The sequence below is a fragment of the Podarcis bocagei genome (assembly GCF_964188305.1).
Source record: "Podarcis bocagei genome assembly, chromosome: 7".
In the NCBI taxonomy this organism is placed as follows: Eukaryota; Metazoa; Chordata; class Lepidosauria; order Squamata; family Lacertidae; genus Podarcis; species Podarcis bocagei.
Genome location: NC_138132.1, coordinates 44,584,605 through 44,609,036, shown reverse-complemented (window position 1 = coordinate 44,609,036; position 24,432 = coordinate 44,584,605). Strand labels below are relative to the sequence as shown.

At 38.3% G+C, this 24,432-nt stretch overlaps 1 protein-coding gene across 1 annotated transcript in view; it reads left to right on the top strand.

Moving 5' to 3' along the window:
- The window catches only part of WWOX (WW domain containing oxidoreductase), a 559,261-nt gene that overhangs the window by 674 nt on the left and 534,155 nt on the right, over window positions 1-24,432 (top strand). The window contains exons 2-5 of the mRNA XM_081202721.1: window positions 2,085-2,149; window positions 3,377-3,434; window positions 6,173-6,351; window positions 21,515-21,621. Coding sequence (XP_081058847.1) covers window positions 2,085-2,149; window positions 3,377-3,434; window positions 6,173-6,351; window positions 21,515-21,621 — 409 coding nt within the window. The remainder of the gene's footprint in view (window positions 1-2,084; window positions 2,150-3,376; window positions 3,435-6,172; window positions 6,352-21,514; window positions 21,622-24,432) is intronic.

Genomic DNA, 24,432 nt, shown 5'->3' with positions numbered 1-24,432 from the left:
AGTTTACGCTAGGGGGGGGGGTGCAAGCTGTCGCCTGCAGTTGTATTGGTTTGGTTGGGTGACCGGTACAAAAGTGAACAGGGCACCTCAGGAGCACCGCCTCTTCTCTGCCACTACCAGCAGGTGCAGCTTGTCCTGCAAACTCACACCTGCTGAAATTGCCTTTTCTACTCGGCTCTTAAAGGTGCAAGCATGCCGTTCCCTTTTGTATCTGACCAGCCTAAGGTTGGGGCCAGTTGCAGACCACTGTCCACAAAGCAACAGTAGCATGAGTACAGAACAAACTGAAGAAGTCGCAAAGAAGCACAGCACAGGAGTCTTCTGGTATCTTCAAAGGCAAACGAAGTAGAGCCCAATCCCGTGCGCTTTTATTCAGAAGTAAGCCTTTTCAAAAATAGGGGGTCCATGTCCTGGCCTTGTTCAGGGGATCTGCAGAACGGAGCTAATTGGGAACCACTGCCCTGGGGCATTTTTCCAGTGGAGAAAGCTGGTGACCCTGTCAAATCCCTTGTCTCACTGTGGAATGGTCAGATGAAATGGGTAGTCGATGTGACTCCTAAGCATCCTCTTTGGCGCCTTGGAACCTGAGCAACTGCCTTGGTATTTTGAGGAGTTGCGGACTATGAAACTGTGTTTGATCCAGCAGCTGTAGTTAGTGTGGAAGGCTGTAGCATGAATGATTGCTGATGGGATTGAGGCCTTGTCAACATAGAGCACCTATGCTCAGAGATCTGCACTGGTTGCCAATTTGCTACTGGGCCAATTTCAAGGTGTTACCATTAAATATAAAGCCCTTAACAACTTGGGACCAGTTTACCTTTGAGATTGCTTTACCCTACTTGGGCCTACTTGATTGTTTCAATGAGTAGAGTTGGCACTACAACAGGTGCCACATATTGCCCTTTCTTCATTTGGAAGAACTTGATTGTTTAGTGGGCCAGCACCTATACTTTGGAACTCCCCGCCTATTGGCACCAAGCAGGGGCCTTCACTGTTCTCTTTTCGGTGCTTGCAACAATAATTATTGTTTAGATGAGCCTACCCAAATGCTTAGAAAGTTGAAGCAATTTTAATCTGCTTTGGTATTTAAACTTTTGTATGTATGTAATTTTTTCTTTATTTTCTTGTTTTATGTTTTTGAAAACTGCTCTGAGGTTTGTTTGTTTGTTTTTACAATCAAGCAGTGTATAAATTTATGAAATAAAATATAAATAAATTTAAGTGGTGTGGGGGGTTGCAGGAGGGAGAGGGAATTTTAAGTTTTGCAAATGGAAGCATTACCATTAGCTGAGTAACACAGTTGGGTGCAACTCAGTAAATTCATCTCTCCTTAGAAATGAAGGTTCACAGGTTTTGCTGTAAAAGGAAACTTATAGAACCTAACAAACTTTTTGAAAACTTGCTTTTGGGCTCCTGAGCATTCCTAAGGAAGACTTTGGGCCTACCAGTTCTGTTCCTTAACTTTCATTGTTGGTCTGACGCAGTTGAAATAAAATAAAAATTGTCCAGTAGCACCATAGAGACCAACTAAGTTTGTTCTGGGTATAAGCTTTTGTGTGCATGCACACTTCTTCAGATACCTTCAGAAGTACGCATGCACACGAAAGCTTATACCCAGAACAAACTTAGTTGGTCTTGGTTAGTCTAAGGTGCTACTGGACAATTTTTTTATTTATTTATTTATTCATACAGACAGGTTATCTTTTCTGTGTCTTTTAAACGTTGTGATTTTATCTCAGTCCTGCTAGTGTTTTTATATGTTTACAATGATTGTCTATATATTGCATAAATTTACTCCAATCTCTCTGGAACGCTTGGTCACTCTGGTTTCGAATTTTCCCTGTCAGCTTTGCCTTTGTATGAATTAGCAGTGACTCATATTCTTTCATTATAGTATTCTAGGAATTATTTGTGCCCCAAAGCAGCTAGAAGGCATTGGTAGGGGGAGCACACTGCTTTACTGCAAATGTTTGTTGCACCAGGAAGATTGGCCAGTTTTAATATTACCAATGCATAGTGACACAATTGAGCTCTCACTTCATTTGTGAAATATATTTATTTATATTGAAATGCTTCCCTTTCAGTCACCTGGAAGAAAGAACTCAGTGGGATCATCCCAAATCCGGGAAACGGAAAAGAGTTGCAGGAGGTTTGTGTCTAGTTTTGCTGATTAAGGGTAGTTCTAAACACAGGGGGAAAGCTATAAATAAGTCAGAAATTAGATCGTTTTAACAAAATAAAAAATTTCTATGGAAAACCTCATTTTAAAATTTCCTGCGGTCTGGTGCCATCTGGTGTTACATGTTTATAGCATATTCAGTTCACTGTTTCTTTACTAATGTAGCTGAGTCCTAATACTAGTAAATTAGTCTGTCCCATCTGTGTGATACTTTTCCAAGTAAAATCTCAAGGGAAAATAGTGGAAGCACATTTTTTTTAAAGACCCGCTAGCAATTAATGTTTTCCAATAAAACACGTATAATTGTTTTAAATACACTTTTATTTTAAATTGCTATCCTGGGCTCCTTTGGGAGGAAGGATAGACTAGTAATTTAATTTAATAATAAATAAACTTTGAAAAGTTAAAGCCTGAGCCATCAATTTGGTGTGCCATAATTTGCAAATGATTGCAGATAATAATCTCTATGGCTGGGAAACATGACATGAATAACATGAATACTTGTGTCATAGGAGGACCCCAGTGTTGGTCCCTAAACCATTTAATCTGGAATCCTTCCTCCAAAATTTGTGAGGCTTCTTCTGTAGTGGAAGTAAATTATTGCAGCTGTTCACTCATTGTCTTCCTTTTATAAAATATAGCTGCAGAAGAACAAATTGTCCTGCATTATTGGGGTTACTGTATTGGGCATACTAGAACTTTGGATTGTATCCAACATGAAACATCAGTGGCCTTTGCCATGACTCTTCCATTTCAGATTAAATGTTGCAGTTACAATGCTTTCTTCTTTCTCATCTCCCTACTTCAGTAATTTCAGATCTTCAGTTATATATAGCCTTAACGATAAACTTATAAAGAAAGGTGTGTGCAGACTAACTGAATCCCTTAAGGGCCACTAACTATGGAACAGGCATTGCTCATTTTCAGCTTGATCCAATGCTTGGTTATCTGGAAGCAAGTCTCATTGAATTCAGTGTATGCTTAGTCCCATAAGAGTGTGCATAGGATTATAGCATTAAAACCATGTGGAAGGTTAATTTGTTGATTGCCTTCCATTATTGTGTCACACTCTTCCTTTCCTGGATTTTACTGGTTCTTGTCTCCACCACATTCTTCAGTTGAAGACAAAGTGTTGCTGAGGATATACAATTTAAATTGCTTTAAAAATGCCACTAAATTTATTTTTTATTCCTTCAGATTTGCCGTATGGATGGGAGCAAGAAACAGATGAAAATGGACAAGTCTACTTTGTTGAGTAAGTGAGAGAACTGCAAGGGTACCAATTATCCAAATGACATTTCTGTAGTTTTGTTATTTTGATGGTCACTGGTTTCCAAATTATCTATCCTTGCACTATTCAAAGCAGGAATGCAGTGAAATACTTCTCCAGATTTTCTTGTAGCATGTTGAAGCTTGTTTTGTAAAAAGCCTCTTGAAAGCTATAGTTAATAAAAAATGCCAAACCATATTAAATCTAACATGATTTAATTCATTTTCCTTGGAAAAGTTGCTTGAAGCTGTCAATGGCAAGTCTGTCTAGAGACTTGAAGAATTCACAGCTAATTTACAGAGCATATGCATGTAAATAGTTCCCATAATATTGGAATACAAAAGAGCAGGAGAAACAGAAAGTATCATTTCACACAATGGATAGTTAAACTGTCGAATTTTCTCCCACAATAGGTAGCAATGGCCACCAACTTAGGTGACTTCAAAAGAGTTTTAGACAAATTAATGGAGAATAAGGCTATCAATGGTTACTAGCCACAGTGACTAGGTTCTACCCTGCTATTGTCAGAGGCATTAAGTTTCCAAATACTAATTCCTGGGAGCTGGGGAGAGTGCTGTTGTTCTTAGTTCCTGCTTTTGGGATTCCTATAGGCATCTGCTTTGCCACTGTGAGAACAGGAGGCTGGACTAGATGGGTCACTGAACTGATTCAGCAGGCTCTTTTATGTTTATAGGTTTCATCCCTTGAACTTACAATTACATGGTGCCTGGTTGAAGGTCCTGGGAAATACCTCTCCCTGAGACTCAGTGAACCACTGTCCTGGTGAACAATAGTAGACTTGATAGTCTGATTGTTTAAACCAGCTTCATGTAGTCATTGCATTCAACTCTTTTTCATAGCCATTTTTCTGTCACCTTCCCAACACACAGAACTGTAAGCTAGTAATATCACAATTGGCCTTCAGTTACAGACTATTAATGTTTCTTACTTGTTGCGGACCACTTTATTTTTACTTAAGGAAAGCTAATCCATAGAGATGAAACTGGAAAGTGTTCTTCATTGACTTTCAGCCTTTTGTGCTACACGAACAAAATAATGGAAAACTCAAGAGTTCTATATTTGTAGGTTTAAGATAGCCACAGGTCTTGTAAGCTGCTGGGTGTTTGTTTTAGCAACCAATCTGTCTTTTCAATCCGAGTGTTCAGGAAGTTATGTCTATTATAGATTTCTGGCCAGAAGAATACCTTACAAACAGTGACAATTTAATGTAAACAGTAATGGACTATGCAAAATGATTCTCATTTGAATCCCTCTTTTGATATTCCTGTTGTTGGTTAGAGCCTGTAAGATTATTGGTAGGATTTTTTGGTCTGTCCTCTAGGGTCTAATTTCATTCCTAAAAGACTCTTACCACGACCTCCAAATTGTGTGATAAAATTATACAAATTTACAAATTATACAACTATTTACAAATTATACAACTATTTACAAATTATACAACTATTTACAAATTATACAACTATAAAATTATACAAATAGTTCAAAAAACTTTATTTATAAAAAATATTTGTAATCCACCCTTCCCCTGAAGGTTCCAGGGATGTTTACAGAACATGTAAACATCAAAATTAGAGTTGAAACAATGTAGTACAAAGCTGAATGCAAGAATGAAAATCTGCCATCAAATTGTAGATACATAAAAGCAAAGTAGCAATGACAAACAGGTGCTCATGTTTTCCAAGTTATACCTCCCCAAAAATCTGGGCAAAAAAGTTTGGCTTCACCTGTCAATGAAATGAGGTACAATTACAGTAGGTTGAAAGCAGCATAAGTTTGGACATTATCCTTACACTTGTTCTAGAACATTACAAAAAAAACCTTTTAAAATAAACCTGTTAGACTAGTTTATATGTATTCTTTTATAAGTTAGTTAGTTTAATCATAGTTACTATGGACCATTTTTTCTCAATCCATTCAGATATTGTAGGATATACACTTTACCTCCAATTTTTAGCTATTTTAGTCTTAGCGATAGTTATAAAATTGAGCACTATTTTTAAATCATTTTCTGGAATAACATCTTTTAAATAACGAAGCAGAAATATTTAAGGCTCCAAGGGTATATGATAGCCTAACATATCAGATATTAGCCTGAACAGATTTCAACAATAATTTTATCTGAACAATTCCAAAGGGTACGTATTTAATCCACTTTCTATTATCCACATTTTCAACATCTATCCAATACTAACTTATATATTAAATTAAATTTATAAGGTGTTGATCAAACCATTGATCAATGGTTTTAAAATAGTTCTCCTTTAGGTCTCCTGAAATTATATTAGATAAGAAGTTGTCCCAAATCCATTGTTTCCTTTTTATTCTTTGAATCTCACACCCATTTTCTCATATATGTATCCTGGTTATGATCCAAGTTTAACCAAAGGTCATAGAATCTTGCAGTTATGCCTTTATCCAGAAGAGAGATAAATAGAATTTCTCATTTGTCCTCTTTCCTTACTATTCCACATTTTTGTATCGGAGAGGAACCTCCTGATAAAACTTAATTTTTGCACTTCTCCAGGATTGTGAAAGAATGGGGATTGTGGAGACTAACAAGGTAGGACTCAGCAATACAAGCAGCAAGTCTGTAACTTAAAACTGAACAGGGACATAGCAGTGTTTGAATATAAAGTATTTCTCAGTGTTTGCATTGTTACTGAAGATATATTAGCATGACCATCGTTCTTGTTTCTCTTAAGCCACATAAATAAAAGGACAACATACCTTGACCCAAGACTAGCATTTACTGTAGAAGATAATCCAATGAAACCCAATGCCAAGCAGAAGTATGATGGAAACACCACTGCAATGGAAATCCTTCAGGGTCGTGATATGAGTGGAAAAGTGGTCATAGTCACTGGAGCAAATTCAGGAATAGGTAGGTCAATATTGCATTCAGTTTTGTGGCAAGCTGTATCGGTGAATTTGAATGTGTTACATGCATGTGGATACTACCTCAGTGGTCTTCATAACTGATTTTCAAAATACTAGGTTGATCAATGCTATATGTGGTATATTTCTGTATAAAAGGACCAACATTCCAAACTTAAATTTATTTAATTGGATGCAAGTCCCAATAACTACTTATTTCCATGTAAAGGTTCATTTGCACAGAAACTTGTCCCAGTTCTGATTTGTCCCTTAGCATCAAATCTAAAAGTACAGTCTGTCATCAAAGGAAGGTAAGAGATGACTCAGGAAAGCTGCATGCCAAGTGATGATGTGTTATTACACAATTGTCTTGTTTGGCTACCTCACAAGGAACGTTCTAGATAATTATTTAAAGTTTTTGGTCATAGTTAAATTATTGGCAGATATTGTTCTGGATAGCTTTGCTACCAGGTACTTCCCATTGCTCGGTCCCTGCTCCTGCCAACCTAGCAGTTTGAAAGCACGTCAGAGTGCAAGTAGATAAATAGGTACCGCTCCAAAGGGAAGGTTAACAGCATTTCTGTGTGCTGCTCTGGTTTGCCAGAAGAGGCTTAGTCATGCTGGCCACATGACCCGGAAGCTGTACACCTGCTCCCTTGGCTAGTAAAGCAAGATGAGCGTCGCAACCCCAGAGTCTTCCGCGACTGGACCTAACGGTCAGGGGTCCCTTTACCTTTACCTTACTTCTTTTAATATTGAGCCCCAAACAGGAGCTCATTATGCCAACGAAGCAAATCACTGTTAAATAAAAAAGAGTTCATGTATATATGTGCCAGTGAGTAATGTGACTTATTATTTCCCATTGTGATTTGAACACTGTACTTTCAAAAAAGATAATAGATGTAAGCTGTTGCATCAAACTATGGAGATCTAAATTTAACTAGAAAGAAAGCATACTTGCAGTTTGAAAATTCAAAGCTACCTAAGGAGGTGGGGGAGAGTATATTTGGCAGTTAACTGCTTTCTAGTTCCTTTAAACTTCATAGAGTGAGGAAATGTTTAATATGATGACAAACATAAGAGGCTTTTCCTTTGAGTACACCACCTTTTCAAAATGAAATTTTAAAAATATTCATTGTTGGGTTCTACTTACTTGCTACTGAAGGTCTTGTCAGTTTGGTTTTCTGCATTTCTATGGCGCACAAAAAAAATTAGCTGACAGTTTATAAACACTTGTTGTAATTAGCAACTAGCATCCCTTCACCTGTATTTCCAGTAAAGGAAGTGAAAATTAGTGATGGGTTTCGAAAATTTACTGCTTCCAAATTTTATTAAAAATATAGTGCAGGGTCTTTCTATGTCTCGTAAGGCATAGTTCAGGGAAGTCTGTTTCTATCAAGTGGCAAGGTTTTGTGTTTGTATTTTGTTCAGTCTATGGAGAGTAATATATTTTGCTCATAGTTTTAACATTTCCAGTGTGGTGTAAAGCAGAAACATAGGATAAAAATGTTTTAAAATAATACACATTTGGCAGCCATATCCTGTGCTCCTACTTTACTTGTGAGTTAGCAGTTAACAGTCTTGATTTTTTCCCCCACTAGAGGGCTCTATTGCTCTTCTGAAAAAAATGAAGCAAAAAGAAAGAGAAAAAAGAGCAACATATCAAAGTGCTTTAAAGTTTACCAAAACAAATATTAGTTTTGTCTTGGGCTTTTTATATATCAATTGCTGGTGCTAAAGTTCAAATGTGGAAGACTAGGTGAACTAATTTCTGCAAGTAGTTGACTTCAACTTCATTGGTAAATGTATCTGACAAAACTAAGCACAGTAGTTCGTAATATCCCAGAATTTTTAACTTAAGATAAAGATAAATGTGGATATCAAAACACTAGCCTTTGTCTTTTAAGGCTTATATAAAGCTTTCTTTATGTCCTTGAAATCCTGTGTAGTCTAGCTTTGTGTATGCAGTACTCACTTGGATCTAATCTCTTGTAGGCAGTGCAAGAATTCTGCAACACGATGCAAGAACACTTGTGATGCTGCTGAAATTCTTTAAAGGAACACTTTTTCTCTAGGGGCATAGGCAAAGCTCCTTAAATTCTTCTGTCACAAACTGTAACGTGCTTAAACTCTTTTGAGGAAAAGCAATATTGTATCTGCTACTGTACAATAGTAGATTTGGTCATGATCGCCATACGCATGCATGCCACGAGTCTCCTTCAACAAACCTTTTGCCTTTGAATGTCAAAGTAATTGGAAAACTGTTTGAGTGTGTGTTGATGCCTGGCCCCTGAGTTTATGTGTACATGGGAGATTAAAGAGAGATGGAAACTAAACAATTCAGCAAGTCGCATCTTGTCAGTTTCAGTTGCTCCACGCTGAGAGGAAATATATACACCATGGCCAGTATGCAAAAAACAGCACAATTAGATCTGTACACTCAAGGGGGAGATTTTTATTCCCCATTCTCAAACATTAGCCCTATATTGCTTGTGTCAAGCAGTTCTCAAAAACTGAAAAAAGTTACAAAACCACTTTGTGGTTGGGGCGTCTGATCTTTCAAGAAGAACAAGTCAACTTGTACTTATCACAGACAAGCCCTTGAATTACTCTTTGTCCACAACCCAGTGTCTCTGCACCTGTCTTCTATGATATTTGTACAGTGGTACCTCTGGATGCCAACAGGATCCGTTCCAGAGCCCAGTTCACACCCTGAAGCAAACGCAACCCGCGCCTGCGGGTCGCAATTCGCCGCTTCCGCACGTGTGTGACGTCATTTTTACCATCATGCATGAGTGGCGAAACCCAGAAGTAACACATTCCATTACTTCTGGGTCGCCGTGGAGCGCAACCGGAAAGCGCTCAACCTGAAGCAACTTCAACCCGAGGTATGACTGTACATGTTAGTAACTACTTTGTGTTGCTCCCTTGTCTTTGAGTCCTGCATAGTTATTTGATCTTGCATTGTTTTGCATTTGTCTCTGCCTGAGACATGATGAAATTGATACATGATATCACAATTGGCCCCTCAAAAGGTAGCTGCCAATAACACCTTTGTGCTCTATAGTGCCATCCCTTTTGTTATAGCTGCTTTCCAAAACCTGACTAAGTGATGATAAGAGATGCAGTTTTTAAATAGTTTTGCAAACGTGCTTACCTTGGTGTCCTTGTTTTGTTTGCCCTTGTGGGCTGAAGACTTTTTTTTGTAATGTCTGATGCTTGAAATGGAAAAGCAAACTAATGGCATGTGAGGTATGCAAAACTATCTTTGTGCAACATTTGTGTTAAATTTCTTTTAGGCTTGTCAAAAGTAGACAAATGCAAAGAGAAAATGAATTGGAATGCAGTCATTGGAACCATAGTGGCAGATGTGATCAAATATATTTGGATTAAGGGAAAACTGTAAAACCATAGTGTTGGGGCAAAGCTATCAAAATTGTTAGATTGAATTATGAATATTGTTTTTCCTCTATGCAGAACTTTTGAATAGTTTCTGTTGTCAGATCTTAAAACTAGGGGAGAGCTAATATGAACAGGAACTTGATTAAGGTGAAAAAAAATCTTAAAAATGTTAGCAGAGGATAGCCTAAACGTCCTTGGACTATGGAAGTGTTTTTTTAGATGGTGATGAAGAGTTTAGTAATACCCTACCTCCTGCAGATCATATAGTAGGATACTTTCTTTAGTATATTTTCAGCTGAAAATAATCATCTTGCTGTTGGCTCAAAATCCCAAACCTGCACATTAATCAGAAAGTAGAGTTTCATTAGAATCCTGATTATCTAAATTTGCTGTGAAAGTTCTCTTAAATCTCCCAAGCACAGAAGCCAGGCATTGCTTGTTTTTATTTTTCCAAGACATGTGGCTTTTGGGAGATTTCTGTGAAATCTACAGCTCTTGGGAACCTTGGCGTTTATTTTTTAAAATAAGCAAAGTGAAAACCTAGTCCTTGTAATGGTAGAGATGCCTTTTTAATATGTTATTTTTGTGGGTGGGGAGTGAAGCAGTCCTAATCACTGTCCATCCTTAATGGAATTTCTTCAGTGCCTGCCTAGCAGAAAACCGTACAGTGGAGGAAAGTTGCATGAAACTTACTTGCATTTAGTGTCATGTAGAGAACAGAAGAAATGTTATCTTACTCCCCAAAAGTGTGCTGCAAGCATTCTACACTGTTGCAGGAAGAATCTCACAATCAAGTATACCTGAAGTTTTTTTTGGTTTTTTTTTTATGGAGTTTAAGTTCAAATGACCTCCTAGTATGTATATTAGCGTTGCCATCTTTAATTGTGCTTACTTTTACATTAAGTACCATTCTCTCTACGCTCTAAATTATGGAGTTAAATTCTTAATAATAATGCTTTTGTTGAAATCTAGTAATTTCCACTGAGGTATTTCTAGAAATGGTATCTGTTCCTTGTATTGCCTCATGCCTGCTTTGATAAATCTATTACTTGGGTAATGAGTAGTATACATGGATGGTTAGTCAAGTTATTGAACTCTATCAACTTTGGCTGAAATTCACAATGCAAGACAAACTTGTAATACGTAAGATTACATTGAGGCCAAAAGGTTCAATAATCACACTTGTAATGAAATCTCTTTGGTATATCACTTGTTAGCATTATTTATCTTTCATTACAGAACAACTCTGTGCACTACCTAACTCTATAAGTTGGAGTCACATGAAAGCTTATTTAAGGAATGTAACAGCTCCCCCTCTTTTGCCCTGTCACAGCTTCCCCTGTAAGCCCTTGTAGCAGGTTTGGTTCGTAGCTGAATTATAGCTCAGTTCTTGTGAACAAGCTGTCATTGCTGCTTTTATATCTCCCTTCCAATTTTCCCGTAAGCTTTTTGGGAGCACTGTTTACTTTTGACACTTCAAGAATATCTAATGGTTAGGGCTGCGACATCTAGCTGGCTAATAGTAGGTTAGGCTAACTGCTTATAAACCTTCTGATCAATTTGAAAAGTGTGCTGTTCATGGACTGGGCATCATAATTTGTTTTGTTTTTTTAAGTTTAATGTAAGTCCTTAATGAAAATTACAGGTGACGGGTGCTATCTCAGAAAGAAGGAATGCCTTTTCTAAGATAATATATGTTGTGATGTATGTGCAGTTCCATCTAGTTTGACTTTCTAAATGGAAGACTTAAATTAATGACTTACTTGGGAGGATGTAGGGAGGCAGAATGGGAAATAGAAAGTGTTTTGTTTTCAACACATCTTTCAGACTTGAAGCCCTTCTAGTCTGTATCAGGTAATGTTGCTTTTTAGGGGCTTTATAAACCTATTAAAGTCTGCCTTGGGCAAACATAATGTGGGTTAATGGTTGCAGTAGTTGGCTGGGATGCTGCATATAATCTGCTTAGAGTTTGATAATATTTGTTTTGGTGCTACATAAACTCAGAAAATTGTAGATTTGGGGTCAAGGGTCATCTAGTCCAACCCCCTGCAATACAGGAATCTTTTGCCTAACATGGGGCTCAAACCGACAACACTGAGATTAGCAATCTCATGCTCTACTGACTATTCTAGCAGTCTATAGTAGCAAAGCAAACTGTTATCCTCCCCCTTCCTCGCCCCCAAATCAGAATAATTGCAAGACTTTCCCCACACTTTACTGGGAGAAGTAAGAACTGTTATATCCATAAACAAAAGAGAAACCTAAGGCATCCTTCTAAACTACTAGTACTGATCTAAGAGCTGCCATTTAGGTGATGGCATCATGACATTGTTGCTGTCCTTGTATTTCTGAAAAATTCCATATATTCCTAGCATTTGTCATGACCCTGGTTTTGCATGGAATATGAAGGAGGGAATAATACACTGCGTTGGGACTGTGACCCGTTAGGGGCATCCTGCATTATATATAGAACTGCATTCGCAGAGTTTCTTGGAAGAAGCAGACAAAAGGATTGAAGGCTATAGAGCAGATGAGCCTTTGCATTTATCTTCTTGCTCCTAAAAAAATTATGTGAGCTTGTTTGGGTGATACTTGTATGTTTGTTTGGGGGGGGGCTATTGTCTTTTGTTAACCAATTCCTAATGTCCATTTGATTCCTCTGTGTATAAATAGAAGAATAAATAGAGAATGATCTAAGGAAACTGTCTTTGGTTCCATTTGTGTCTAGAAGTCACACTTGTTTTCCCAACTCAGAGAAAATGTGTTGGTTTAATGCTTGAAAAGATCCAGCACACTTTAGCTGACAAAACAGTCTTCTAATTTCATCTGAGATGAAATATGCCTTTTTAATTTTATGAAACTGCTTGTATTAATATTGCACTGTTGTACTTGCCAAAAGGAGATTTAAAACATGCAACTAATTTTGTTTTTCCTTAATGCTTAATTAGTACTCTGTTCTGCAGTAGCTTGCTCACAGAGGAGCTGCACAGTAATTTTCACATCTGAAGAAGAAGCTGTTGAGTAGCAAGTACCCCCTCCTGCTCTATTTTCCTGTGGGCATGAAAACCTACCTTCTCTTAAACTTCATTCTCACAAAGGCATTCTTTCCCTGGAAGATAAACTTGCTTTGTCTTCTGAAAAAAAATAAATGGAAAAAGAATTAATAGGTAGAGCAATTGTGAAATACAAAGCTGTGGGTTGTAGATTGTCGCAAGAAACAAATCTGCTGGGTAGGTATTGAAAAAGAGAAGAAGGGGGTCTTGCTAACTGAAATGAAGTAAAATTTCAGGAATTTGGTTTAATGCAGGCTAATCTAATGGCATATAGCTGAAGACAGAGATTTCCAGTTGAAGAGAAGGCAGTGAAACATCTGTCCTGAAGTATATGAAATTCTTAAAGGCTGATGCTGCTATTTGCGATGTACCAGATTGAAGGAAGTTGACTTACAGAGATATCCATAAAACTGAGCTTTCATTAGAAGTCTCTGTTGTTTTTGTTCACTAATATTGGCAGGGATTCAAATAAGTGCTTCAGGTTTTGCTGAAGGCTCAAGCATGTCCAGTGTAATTTTAGTGTGCTCTTTATTTCTTTCTATTTCTCTCTCTCTCTCGTTGAATAGCAGAACCTCATACCATGTAACAAAATAAAGTTGAAAAACCACTCACTTGAAAAAGAGGGTTACAGTGTGGCATGATATTCAAGAAATAGATGTTCAAAGTTCTCTTGGATACATGAAATTATTTTTGTGGGATGCAGGTAATAATGTTTAACCAAAGCAAAGACAAAGTAGTAGGTGATTGTCCTTTAAGCTCAGCAGGGAAATGCTGGCATAGTAGAAACCACAACTTACCTTTATCAATATATGCAACTAAATAAACTGAATGTTTTAACTGATGACTCAATTTTTTTGTGCCATCTTCTGGATGCTGGTCATTTTTTTCCATTATATTTTTTCCATTATATACCACAGAGGAAAAGGACAGATTTTGCTTCAAAAGAGTGGCTTTAAAGCAAACAGTTACATTATGAATATACCAAATATAGTTCCCTAAATACAGATTTCTGCTAATGAAACATGTATGTACAAGAATACTTAAGTGGAGACTAGTTTCATTTGTGGGTTGCCAAGCTGTGTTTCCTCTTAAGCGTGCACTTCCAAAAAGTGTTTGGAAATGTAAAGTATAAGCCTGTAAAAAGTGACAATAATGGGCTGTTTTACTCAATCTAGAAATTCTCTTTGCTTCTCCTCCGAACCCCAGTATCTCACTGAATTGATGCCATAGCCACTCACATGGTCAGCTGCCTGCGTGATAGAGAGAGGAGCATGAGGGTAACTGGATTGTGTCTCAGTGTCTCCTTTCCTACATCATAGTGTACTGATACTGCGAAAGCTTTTCCTCACTTCAATATGGAAGGTGCTGTGACTGTTCACCTTTAGCAGAGCATATTGTGAAAGGATGGCTGACTTGGCACTATGCTTAGGATTGGAGGTAAAACTAGTTTTGAGAAGTATAGATTAAATCTGTATTATGCTGGCTTCAATGTAATTTGACTACTAAATACAGTGTATACCTATTTCACCTTTTCACTAAAATACTCAAGTTTGTGTACACAATAATAAAAACGTTTGAAATGCAAACTAATATGCAGAATGGTAGCAAATAAAGTGGTTCAAAACAACTACACTGGGAAGTTAAAACTAACAACTTGGCAGTTCAAATGTCTTCTTAAAGAAATAGTGAAAGGTCATAACAAAGTATCTGAGTGAGGACACTCGCTAGGTAGGCAGTTCCAGAGAATAAGCTTAGCCACAGAAAAAATCCTCTCACACATCTTGTCTAAATGTGATTTGGACGTTAGTGGGTATTTGATCTGCTTCATCTATTTATTTATTTTTGTCTGTTTGAATAGGCTGTTACTACAATTGGATTAAACATTTGGTTCTACTCCCCTATTTGTGTACATCAACATATTACTTTGCCTTTTTGCAGCTAGTTAACAAATGTTAACATATATCATATGGCTCTTATTTTAATGGGTGGGATGGAAGTTAGAATTGATAAATTAGGCAATATATTTTGTTTGCATTCTCTATCTTTATTCCCTTAAACCATATAAGATGCACATCTTAGATTCCCTTAGATGCACATTCCGGCAAAGTGCATCTTAAATTTTTCATCAAATGTTAAAGTACACTGAAAGTACATGATTAGCAAAATGAAGACTTAAATAGGTAATTGCAGCATTTCCTTAATCCTGTTCTTGAAAATGGCACTTTGCTATTCATGCTCATCCAAACCTTCTGAAACCTTCGCTTAAATTTTGTATTTCATGTGCTATAGAGCAACAGACCTCTGTTTACTGTGGTACATATTCAACAGGGAACACCAATTACTTCTATATGAACACACCTATCAGATTTTCATATTTTATAAATAGGTAAGCTTGATTCAGAGTACAGTGGTACCTTGGGTTACATACGCTTCAGGTTACAATAATACCTTGGGTATTATAACTTTGCTTCAGGATGAGAACAGAAATCGTGCAGCGGTGGCATGGCAGCAGCGGGAGGCCCCATTAGCTAAAGTGGTGCTTCAGGTTAAGAACAGTTTCAGGTTAAGAACGGACCTCCGGAACGAATTAAGTATGTAACCAGAGGTACCACTGTAGACTGATTGAAATTAATGGATCTGTTAGACATGTCCATTAATTTAAATGGGCTTACTTTGCATATTATTAACTTTGGATACAACCATTGGGATAGTGTCCAACTATGTCTTTCATAGATGGACTTCCTGTTCCAGTACCATTTTTCCTGATTTACCTTGTGTGTGCCCCATCCCAAAAGTTTGCTGTAGAGAATTAGGAAACCTTAAGAGCAGCTTAGGTTGTAGGAAAATGGGATGCAGAGGAAGGGAAATCTTCAAAAATCATCTTTCACCCTCTCCTGCTAAAAGAAACCTGCTGCATCAAATAGCAGAATGTGGAAGGATACATCTGGATACTTTACAACTAATTTCTGCTTCATGGTTTTATATACACACATGCACAGGATTGTATCCAGCTAAGTTCTGTTCAGAGGAGACCAACTGAAGTTTCCATCTAAGTTATGGAGATTGGACTAGATTACCTTCTGGATCCCTTCCAACTCTACAGTTCTATGACTCTGTGCCTATCATTTTCAATAGATCCACTTTGAGTAGGACTAACATTGGTACAACCCACTATGTATGATTTCAGATCTATACCTAAGATGAACACCTTAAAAATATGTGTTGAAGCCATGACAAATCATGTCAGAAAAATAAACCTTCCTTGATATTACTCCTGATGGAAACTGATAGGAAGCAAAAGAAACTAGGCCTCTGTAGATAAGGTACAAAAGCACTAGGAAGGTAGAATTGGAGCCCCTAAGCAGATTTTCTGTTACCAGTTACTGAGCTAGTTCAAATATTGTTCCCAAGTAAGAAAAGCTGGAAGGGCCTCAGGTGTATTCCCTGGGCCAAAACAACTTAGTTGCTGAACACATTGGCTCCTGAATGCCGCAAAACCAGAAGTGTGTGTTCCAGTTTACGGAAAAAATTCAGAAGCCGAACGCCTGACGCAGTTTCCGATGGAAGCAGGGAGCCATTTGGAAGCCATGCCTTGGTTTTTGAACGGTTTCTGGAGTTGAAAGGACTCCCGGAACAGATTAAGTTTGAGAACCAAGGTACCACTGTATGCTGGTCAGTGGGTAGATTTGATTATTACAAAGTATTTTTCTGTTTTACACTGTCTTGGTGCTGTAGAAAAAGAAGCAGAAACGGGAAGTTTTAATAAATTAAGAAAACATTTTGTTCTGCATAGAGCTTTTAATGTTTAAACTTTCACATGAAATGTTATAAAATGTTAAGGGTTCAGTAGGGATAAGGGAACAACCCAAAAAAGCCTGAGTATTGGATTTGAGGCTTTAAAAAGTTTTATAAGACTTATATTCCATCATGCTTGTATCCTTACTGCTGTTAAAAATAGGATTGTCACTAGGGGGTCAGATAAGAGTTTTTTCAACTGGGGACTAGTTGGGTCAGTCCTGTCTCGAGATTTTTAGGGTGGTTGTTTTAGAATTTATAACACACTGAATATTATACTGAACATTATTGCCCCAACTTGAATTTGCATGGGCATTTTAAATTCAGACCGGTTGTACTTTGTACAGTTCTCTCCTCTGTCTCCATATTCTACTTTTATTTATGTATTTATTTACGTAATAGTTAAACAGAAATCCAGCTAGTGCAGGGGATTATTGCAAAAATATTTCATTTCTGGCTACCAGCACCATATAGGTATAGTTATATACATATGGAAATTTGCAAAACTTCTGGGAGATGCACACTTTCAAACAGCACAGGAGAAGGGCCACATTCAGTAGCAGATCACATGCTTTGTTTGCACTAAAAGGATCCTAGGTATAATTCCTGGCATCTCCAGGTAGCTATGGGAAAGACAGTAAATAATAGTGTTCTGAGCTGGATGGATCAGTAGATTAACTCAGTATAAGTCAGCTTTACATATTTGTTTTCCTGTAACACAGTTTCAGACACCTACATAGCATATAATATCTGGGAATTTTACAGAGAAATGAACGGCTACAATTGTCATCTGAGACCTGAGAGCCAGTGTGGTGTAGTGGTTAAGAGCGGTAGTCTCGTAATCTGGTGAACCGGGTTCGCGTCTCCGCTCCTCCACATGCAGCTGCTGGGTGACCTTGGGCCAGTCACACTTCTTTGAAGTCTCTCAGCCCCACTCACCTCACAGAGTGTTTGTTGTGGGGGAGGAAGGGAAAGGAGAATGTTAGCCGCTTTGAGACTCCTTAAAGGGAGTGAAAGGCGGGATATCAAATCCAAACTCCTCCTCCTCCTCCTCCTCCTCTTCTTCTTCTTCTTCTTCTTCTTCTTCTTCTTCTTCTTCTTCTTTGTGTGTCTCTTCTGTGAGAAGTCCAGAGGGTGGCAACATGAAAACGGGCCTTTTCTGTGGTGGCTCCCTGCTTGTGGAATGCGCTCCCCAGGAAGGCTCATTACATTGCCTTCATTACATACCTTTAGAGACCAGGCAAAAACATTTCTCCCAGGCTTTTGGCTAATTAAAGAATTTATAGCCTTTTAGACTGTGTGTGTGGAGATTATTGAGGGGTGTTTTTTTTCTTACTATGGCATGCATTTTTGTGTTTTTATATTGTAAGCCACCCTCTGATCCTTGGATGAAGGGCAGTATAGAAATTTAATATAAATAAATAAAACAACTCTGAGATTTGTATCTCCTGCTGCTATCCTGATTTACACACAAAGGCCTAAAATACCTTATTTTCATTTTAACCTAGTTGTGTTATTTTAAGAGACTTACCGGTACCTGAAAACTTTTTGGGTGATGGTTAGATCTGCTCCTGGATAAAAAATCTTTCTTCCAACACTTGTTTGCTGTCAGATATCATTCAGTTCATTTATCTATTTAGTTGGACTAGTAATAAATTGTGAGGAGTTGGTATTACAGTATGAAACTAATTTTAAAACCAATACAAATACAATTCAATATCAATGCTTATTTTTACTGAAACAGTAAAATGCATGACTGGCTAATAATGTTTGCAATTTTTAAGTTTCTTTGCTACATTTGCTTAGAATGGAATTAGAAAGGTTGCATGTGTTGAAACTGGATTCATCTGTGTGCAATGAATTGCCCAGATAATTAAAGTTGCTCGGTACAATGAATGGCTTTAAAAAGGCAAGCAGGAAAATTGCTAAGACTTAAATACTGTAAGCATGTAATTGCAGAGAATGGTATAACTTTATGTGGTGTCTGTTGATTCTATAATCTAAGTTATACCCTGTGTTGTAAACTAAATTTCTCTTGCCCCAGGGTGTTTCTAGAAGTGAAGCAGCCTGTGTTTAATAGCTTTTTTCCCTGGGTAAACAACGTTTAAATGGATGCTGCAGCATGTTTAAAATAAAAGTGGAACAAATAGTTACCTTGTTCTGTCAATTTCTTGGTATTGATATACTTATATTATTGTCCTATTAAGTGTTCGTGTGCTAATCCAAGTGTTTACAGTTGGAAGTCATTAAGCTGTAGTACCATGAGAACTTGGTAGGAAATTTTCTATTTGATGTATCAAAAACATGCACCAAAACCACCTAATAATTCCTGCTGCTATATTTCCTACCAGTTGTCACAGCTGGAAAAGTTGGCTATGGGCATTGATAATGTATTGTGAAATAACAGGAAGGAATTTAGAAAAACAATTGGGCTCTGCTCTTTGTGTTCTTCCTTTCTTGAATCCTACTGCTATATCTGAGGGCCAAACTAGACATTTTTTAAATCAGTGAAGGGGTTAGCCCCCTTCCTCCTGTGAGGCAGTCCTGAGGAACATCCCCTCCTCCACCAACCTGAAGCTACTGTTAGCCCTGGAGTATTATTTAATTAACGATTTTGAGTCTATGTTTTGCAAAGTTGTTGTTTGCTATGCATTTGGATGCCTCTTAAGATGTCATAACCAAATGCTGCCATGGTGGTACCTGAAATCAAGGAGCAGGTTTTTGTCTATATTCGGATACAGTTCAAGATGGGAGATTAAACATATCAAAACTGCACTATATTTTGGTTTATTAGAATTCCTCAGCCACACTTGGAATAGTGCTGCTAGTATTAAGTAACTTGAAGTTATTAAGGTGTATATCGTGGCTAGATTGTGTTTGAGTGGGGCAGTCTGATGCTGTGTATGGAACATTCTTCGGAGCTCTCAGATTTCTTTGGGACATCTTTTGTGAGTTGCTACCCCATGAAACTTAGAAAATTCCTGGATCAATCTGAGGAGAGCCTCAGAGAGCTCGCTCGTTTTCACTACATATTGCATTTAGATTTGTTTCGCATGAGTGCACACTGCAGACCTGTCTTGGTAATATGGTTTATTTACAAATACACAAGCAGAATGCAACTTGGGTGCCTTGGAAGAAAGGCTCTGTGATACCTCCATTTGAAATAAAATGTATTTATTAATTAAAAGCCTTTTTATCCAACTCTTCAGCTATGTCAAATCTGGTGAAAGACCACCAGTGGGGCAACAATATCTTCAGGGACGTGGTCCATATCAGCATATTTTGGACCTGTAACATCAAAAAATGGGTTGTCATGACAAAGTCATATTTCAGTCTGCCATCAAGATTCAAAATGGTGCCTGGCATCCAAACTTCAACAAAGACTGCCACCCCCACCTTGAAAACCTTCATACCAAGTTTGGCAACTGTATTTCGAGAGGAGGCCAAACCTATAGAGGACGAATGGACAGACAGGCAATCCACTTTCCAAAATACATGTGAATGATATGATAGTAATTTGATTTTTCCTATTGAAAAAGGGGCAAATATGCAAATCTTTTCAATGTCAGAATACTCTAATTTCAAATTCTACTGTCAAATTCCAACTGCCTATGTACCTCAAAGTTAGTTTTACAATTGTATCAGTCACTTTTATGTTAGCCTAGTTTTAACATTAAAAAGCTCACATCTTCAGCATTTCCCCCCATGCCTCAATTTCCCTTCTGTATAAGAACCCATTTACCATTTGGGACCACCCACAAACAAGGGGCTCAAGGGAGCACCCAAGGGTCAAATGGCCAATACAACACCATGAGAACTGAGCATTTTAGTGAGTATTCCCAGTGAGCACCAATTGTCACACCATAACATTTTTATTCAGGGACCAAGGGTGTTGTCACTTTGTTAATCCAATTTCTCTGTTCTTAATTGAGTTTTCTTTTTTAAAATACAATTGTAATTGCATTTTAATGTGTGTGTATTATGTAAGCCACACTGAGGGCCCCTAGAGTGGAGTAGGAATCATAATAACAAATCATATGAGTATGACTCCAAGTCACTCCCCTGGGATGCGTAACAATTCTTTCTAGCAAGTTATTTCTTGAATCCACTTCTCAAGTCCCTCTGCAATGCATTTGGGTGGATGGTTGACTGTTAAATGATATCAGGTAGAGAAAAGACTCACTTAAGTTCCACATATGCTTGGTACTGACATGGTAGAGAAGTGATTTGAACAGAGTCAAAGTGAACATTTTTCTCACCTTCATTTCAGGCCATTTGAGTATGCCTTCTTCTATATTAATTTTATGTATGCTGAGGCTCTGCTCCTGTAGGTTCTGTGTGCCGCTATGAATGTTAGTCCATTTCTCTTGTGCCGTGTCAACTGTGCCAACATTCACTCCTTGCACCAAGTTTGATTACACTTAGATTGTTGCTAAAATCTCTAAATTTCCTAAAAACTTTGTTTTTTTAAGAATTGTTTTTATTTAAAATTATTTTGCACTAGGCAGAAAAAAATACATAATTAAAAACAATACTTAAAGTATAATGGTACATATTAAAACTACAATTAAAAATCACAAGCAAAGGGGGGAATCAAAGTAGAGAATATCAGCATTTAAAAATCAGATTCACAAAACTATGCCTAAAAACTGCTTATAAAAGATAATAGACTTGGCTGCTGGCCAAATGTAATGTTGCTATTTTGAATATATACCTCTATTTCAGTTTGGTTTTATTTTAATTCTTTTATTGGTTTTCAGTTTTTGAACTTTAATGGGAAAGTATGGTAAAAACAATAATCAGTATATTGTAGTATACAGATAGAATCCAGATATTTCCAGTCTCTTGGTTGTTAGTTAATACCTACTGCTTAGCTTTAAATTCTGATACTTTATGTTCTCAATATGTGTTTTGTTATAGGCTTTGAAACAGCCAAGTCCTTTGCGCTACATGGTGCACATGTCATCCTTGCCTGCCGAAATACGTTAAGAGCTAATGACGCTGTCCAACGCATCATGGAAGAATGGGTAAGAGAAGGTGTTTCTTGGCACCAATAAGTATTGTAGAAAGGTCAAAAGCTCTTGGAAAGAAAGTGTTCAAAAGAGTGGGAGGGTTGTATCAAAGGAAAGATTTCTTGCAACCGTAGCCATCATTAATACTAGCTATAGGTTGTTGCTCTTAACCCTGGGTAAAATTCCAAATGTATTTTGATACCAGGTTTTATCTGTCTGACTTGCACCCTAACACTGAAGATTGGCTTGGGAGGCACTGGTAAGGGGTGAGGTTGAAATTACCTAAACTATTGTCTTTTTCGTCATTGCTTGATTACATGAGACAGAGCCTTTTGGTTGTAGAGCCTGTGAAATGCTCTCTGGACCAAGGGCTACTTGGTGCTGACACTGGCATCTTTTGACACCAGGTTAAGACTTGTGCTTTCCACCTGGGCATTTGATGGAATTTGAGCCAGCTGAGTCAAGGCTTTATGCTAGTGCTTCTCTGGGTTGCTGATTAGTGTTCCTCTGCCCAATGGAAAGCTGGTGTTTTATGTATTGATTGGAAGGTTTAAAATTATGGTGGTTGTTAACCATTTTGCATGTTTTTAAAATGGATTGTAAGTCACCCTGAAACTGTTTTGTGTTGTATGTATGACTATCTAATAAAATAAATAAATAATACTGCAGGGAAGATGTATACCATTATTTATTGGTGTGTATGGTACTTTGCAGTGTAACGAGGTCCCTGTTCTAAAAAGCGTGCATTTTAAATTTTGACATATAGGTTGGGGGGGGGGAGGAAGGTGGAAGAGGAGGAAGAATACACAATCATTACCTGTTGTGTTTTTGTGTGAAACTTCTGCAATTTTTACAGAGACATGTAAATAATGAATATATTGCAACTGTCAATAAAGATACACACCATATTTGGAACTAAATAATGACCGCAGCCCCCTGGATCCCAGTGCGACTCCTGGTAGTGTGGTCTGGCTTCATCCTCCCCAGGCTGGATACCTGGAGGTCTCCACCTACCTCAGCCAGTCGCCCAATCCTGCCTGGGGAGGCGTTGCCAGGGGATTGGCCAGGTAAGGGTTCTGCCCACACAACAGAAATGCAGGCACTGCTACGTCAGGGTCACTGTTGAAGGGCTGGAAAGGAATTTTCCTGCATTGGAAGGTTTTGCCTTTCCTGTAGCAAAACGTCACAACTTTGGCGGTTTCAGGCCTTGGGTGGAATCCTTTAGTTTATCTACCTAAATGGGTGGGGCGTGAAGCAGTGACCCCCCCATTTGTGGTGGTGATACCAGGGTTCCCCATTAAAGGGGTCTTGAGGGGAGGCACTGGCCATACACTGAGAGGTTGTCATTGCTCTCCCCTCCAACGGTGGCGAAACGGGGGGAAGGCTCTCTGTTTGAACATACGTTCTCCAGAGCCAGCCCAATCCCCACACATTCTGGATAACCCTGAAGTCGCCCAGATCCCTGGCTGGGGACTGGGAAGGATAAATGCCCAATGCCTGAGCCAAGGTCTCCCTACATCTGAAACTTAATAAAGTTGTGGCCAATTTTAATCCCATAACACGTTGTCTTGAGTCATTATTCCGCTCGGAGGTCACCTGGGGTTGGGGGGACCCCGTCTGTCCACACACATAGATAAATAAGTATTTCAAAGACTGCTGATTAGCTTTCCGTTTAGAACCAGCACTAATTTTGCCATTGTTGGCTACTGTACTGTTAATAATGTGGGTTTAAATACATTGCTAAGTAATTCTTTAAAATTTATGCCTTAAAATGGAGCTGCCTAAATGGATTTCGTTCTTGTGAAAAAGTTATTATAAACTGTTCATTTTCATGTCTTCATTTGGTTCACTTGAGGACCTGAATTTACATTGAATGATAACCTGATAAGGCCACAAAGGTTACCAGCCTACGTTTCAGCTGGTCATGGAGAAAAAGGCTTTCCTTCCTACACAGCTAGCATGAAAACCAGCTGATCAGGGACAGAATTATCTTGCTAGCCTGCCTGCCTGCCTGGAATTCCTAGTTGCCTATGGAGATCAGCTAAGTTGTTAAATGCAATAATATTTTACACCCACCAAAGGTTAATGCTACGATTATCTCTAGGTAATTAGCGTAATAAATGAGTGTGTATATGAAAATACTCAACCTGAAATTTCAAAGAATATAATGTTGGATTAAGAGATTTTGTTTATTGCTTATATAACTTTTTTTCCGGGCCTATGAAATGAACCATGAACCCATCTTTTGAAACAGCCTTATAATAACCTTACAACGTTGTGAAGATTTAGTTGCTTCACAGTTTACATAGCAATTGTGTTTGTCACTACATTGGTGTTTTCTGCAATAAGTACATATATGGTTGTCAGGGAACTGACATCAGAGTGAAAGGCGAAGGAGAGGCTCCCCGATTCTGCAGGAGAAGGTACCAGCACCAGGGGGAGACGCAGCTTGGTAGAGGAGGAAGGAAATCGGCGTAACACCAGGGACCAAGGGGGGCAAATGGGGGAAGCGGAGGGAGAGCTCCGGGATTCTTCCCTGGACGTCAGTGAGGAGAGCACTGGTCCTCCACTGCCCACGCAGTGGAAAAGGTTTAGGAAATGCCCACAGACAGATTCTGCTAGCGACTGAGGCAGCCACGCTGAGATGGGCTGTGCAGTCAGGACGGGTTAACCAAGGCAATTAAGCCCCCTAACGGGGACAGTTTACGCACGAGTAACTCAAACCCATTACAATGGTAAAATGTTTGGTAGCATATACTTGAGAACCACAACTGGCCATGGTTCCCTGATGTGTGACTGGAGATGGCTGTATCCCTTTCATGCTTA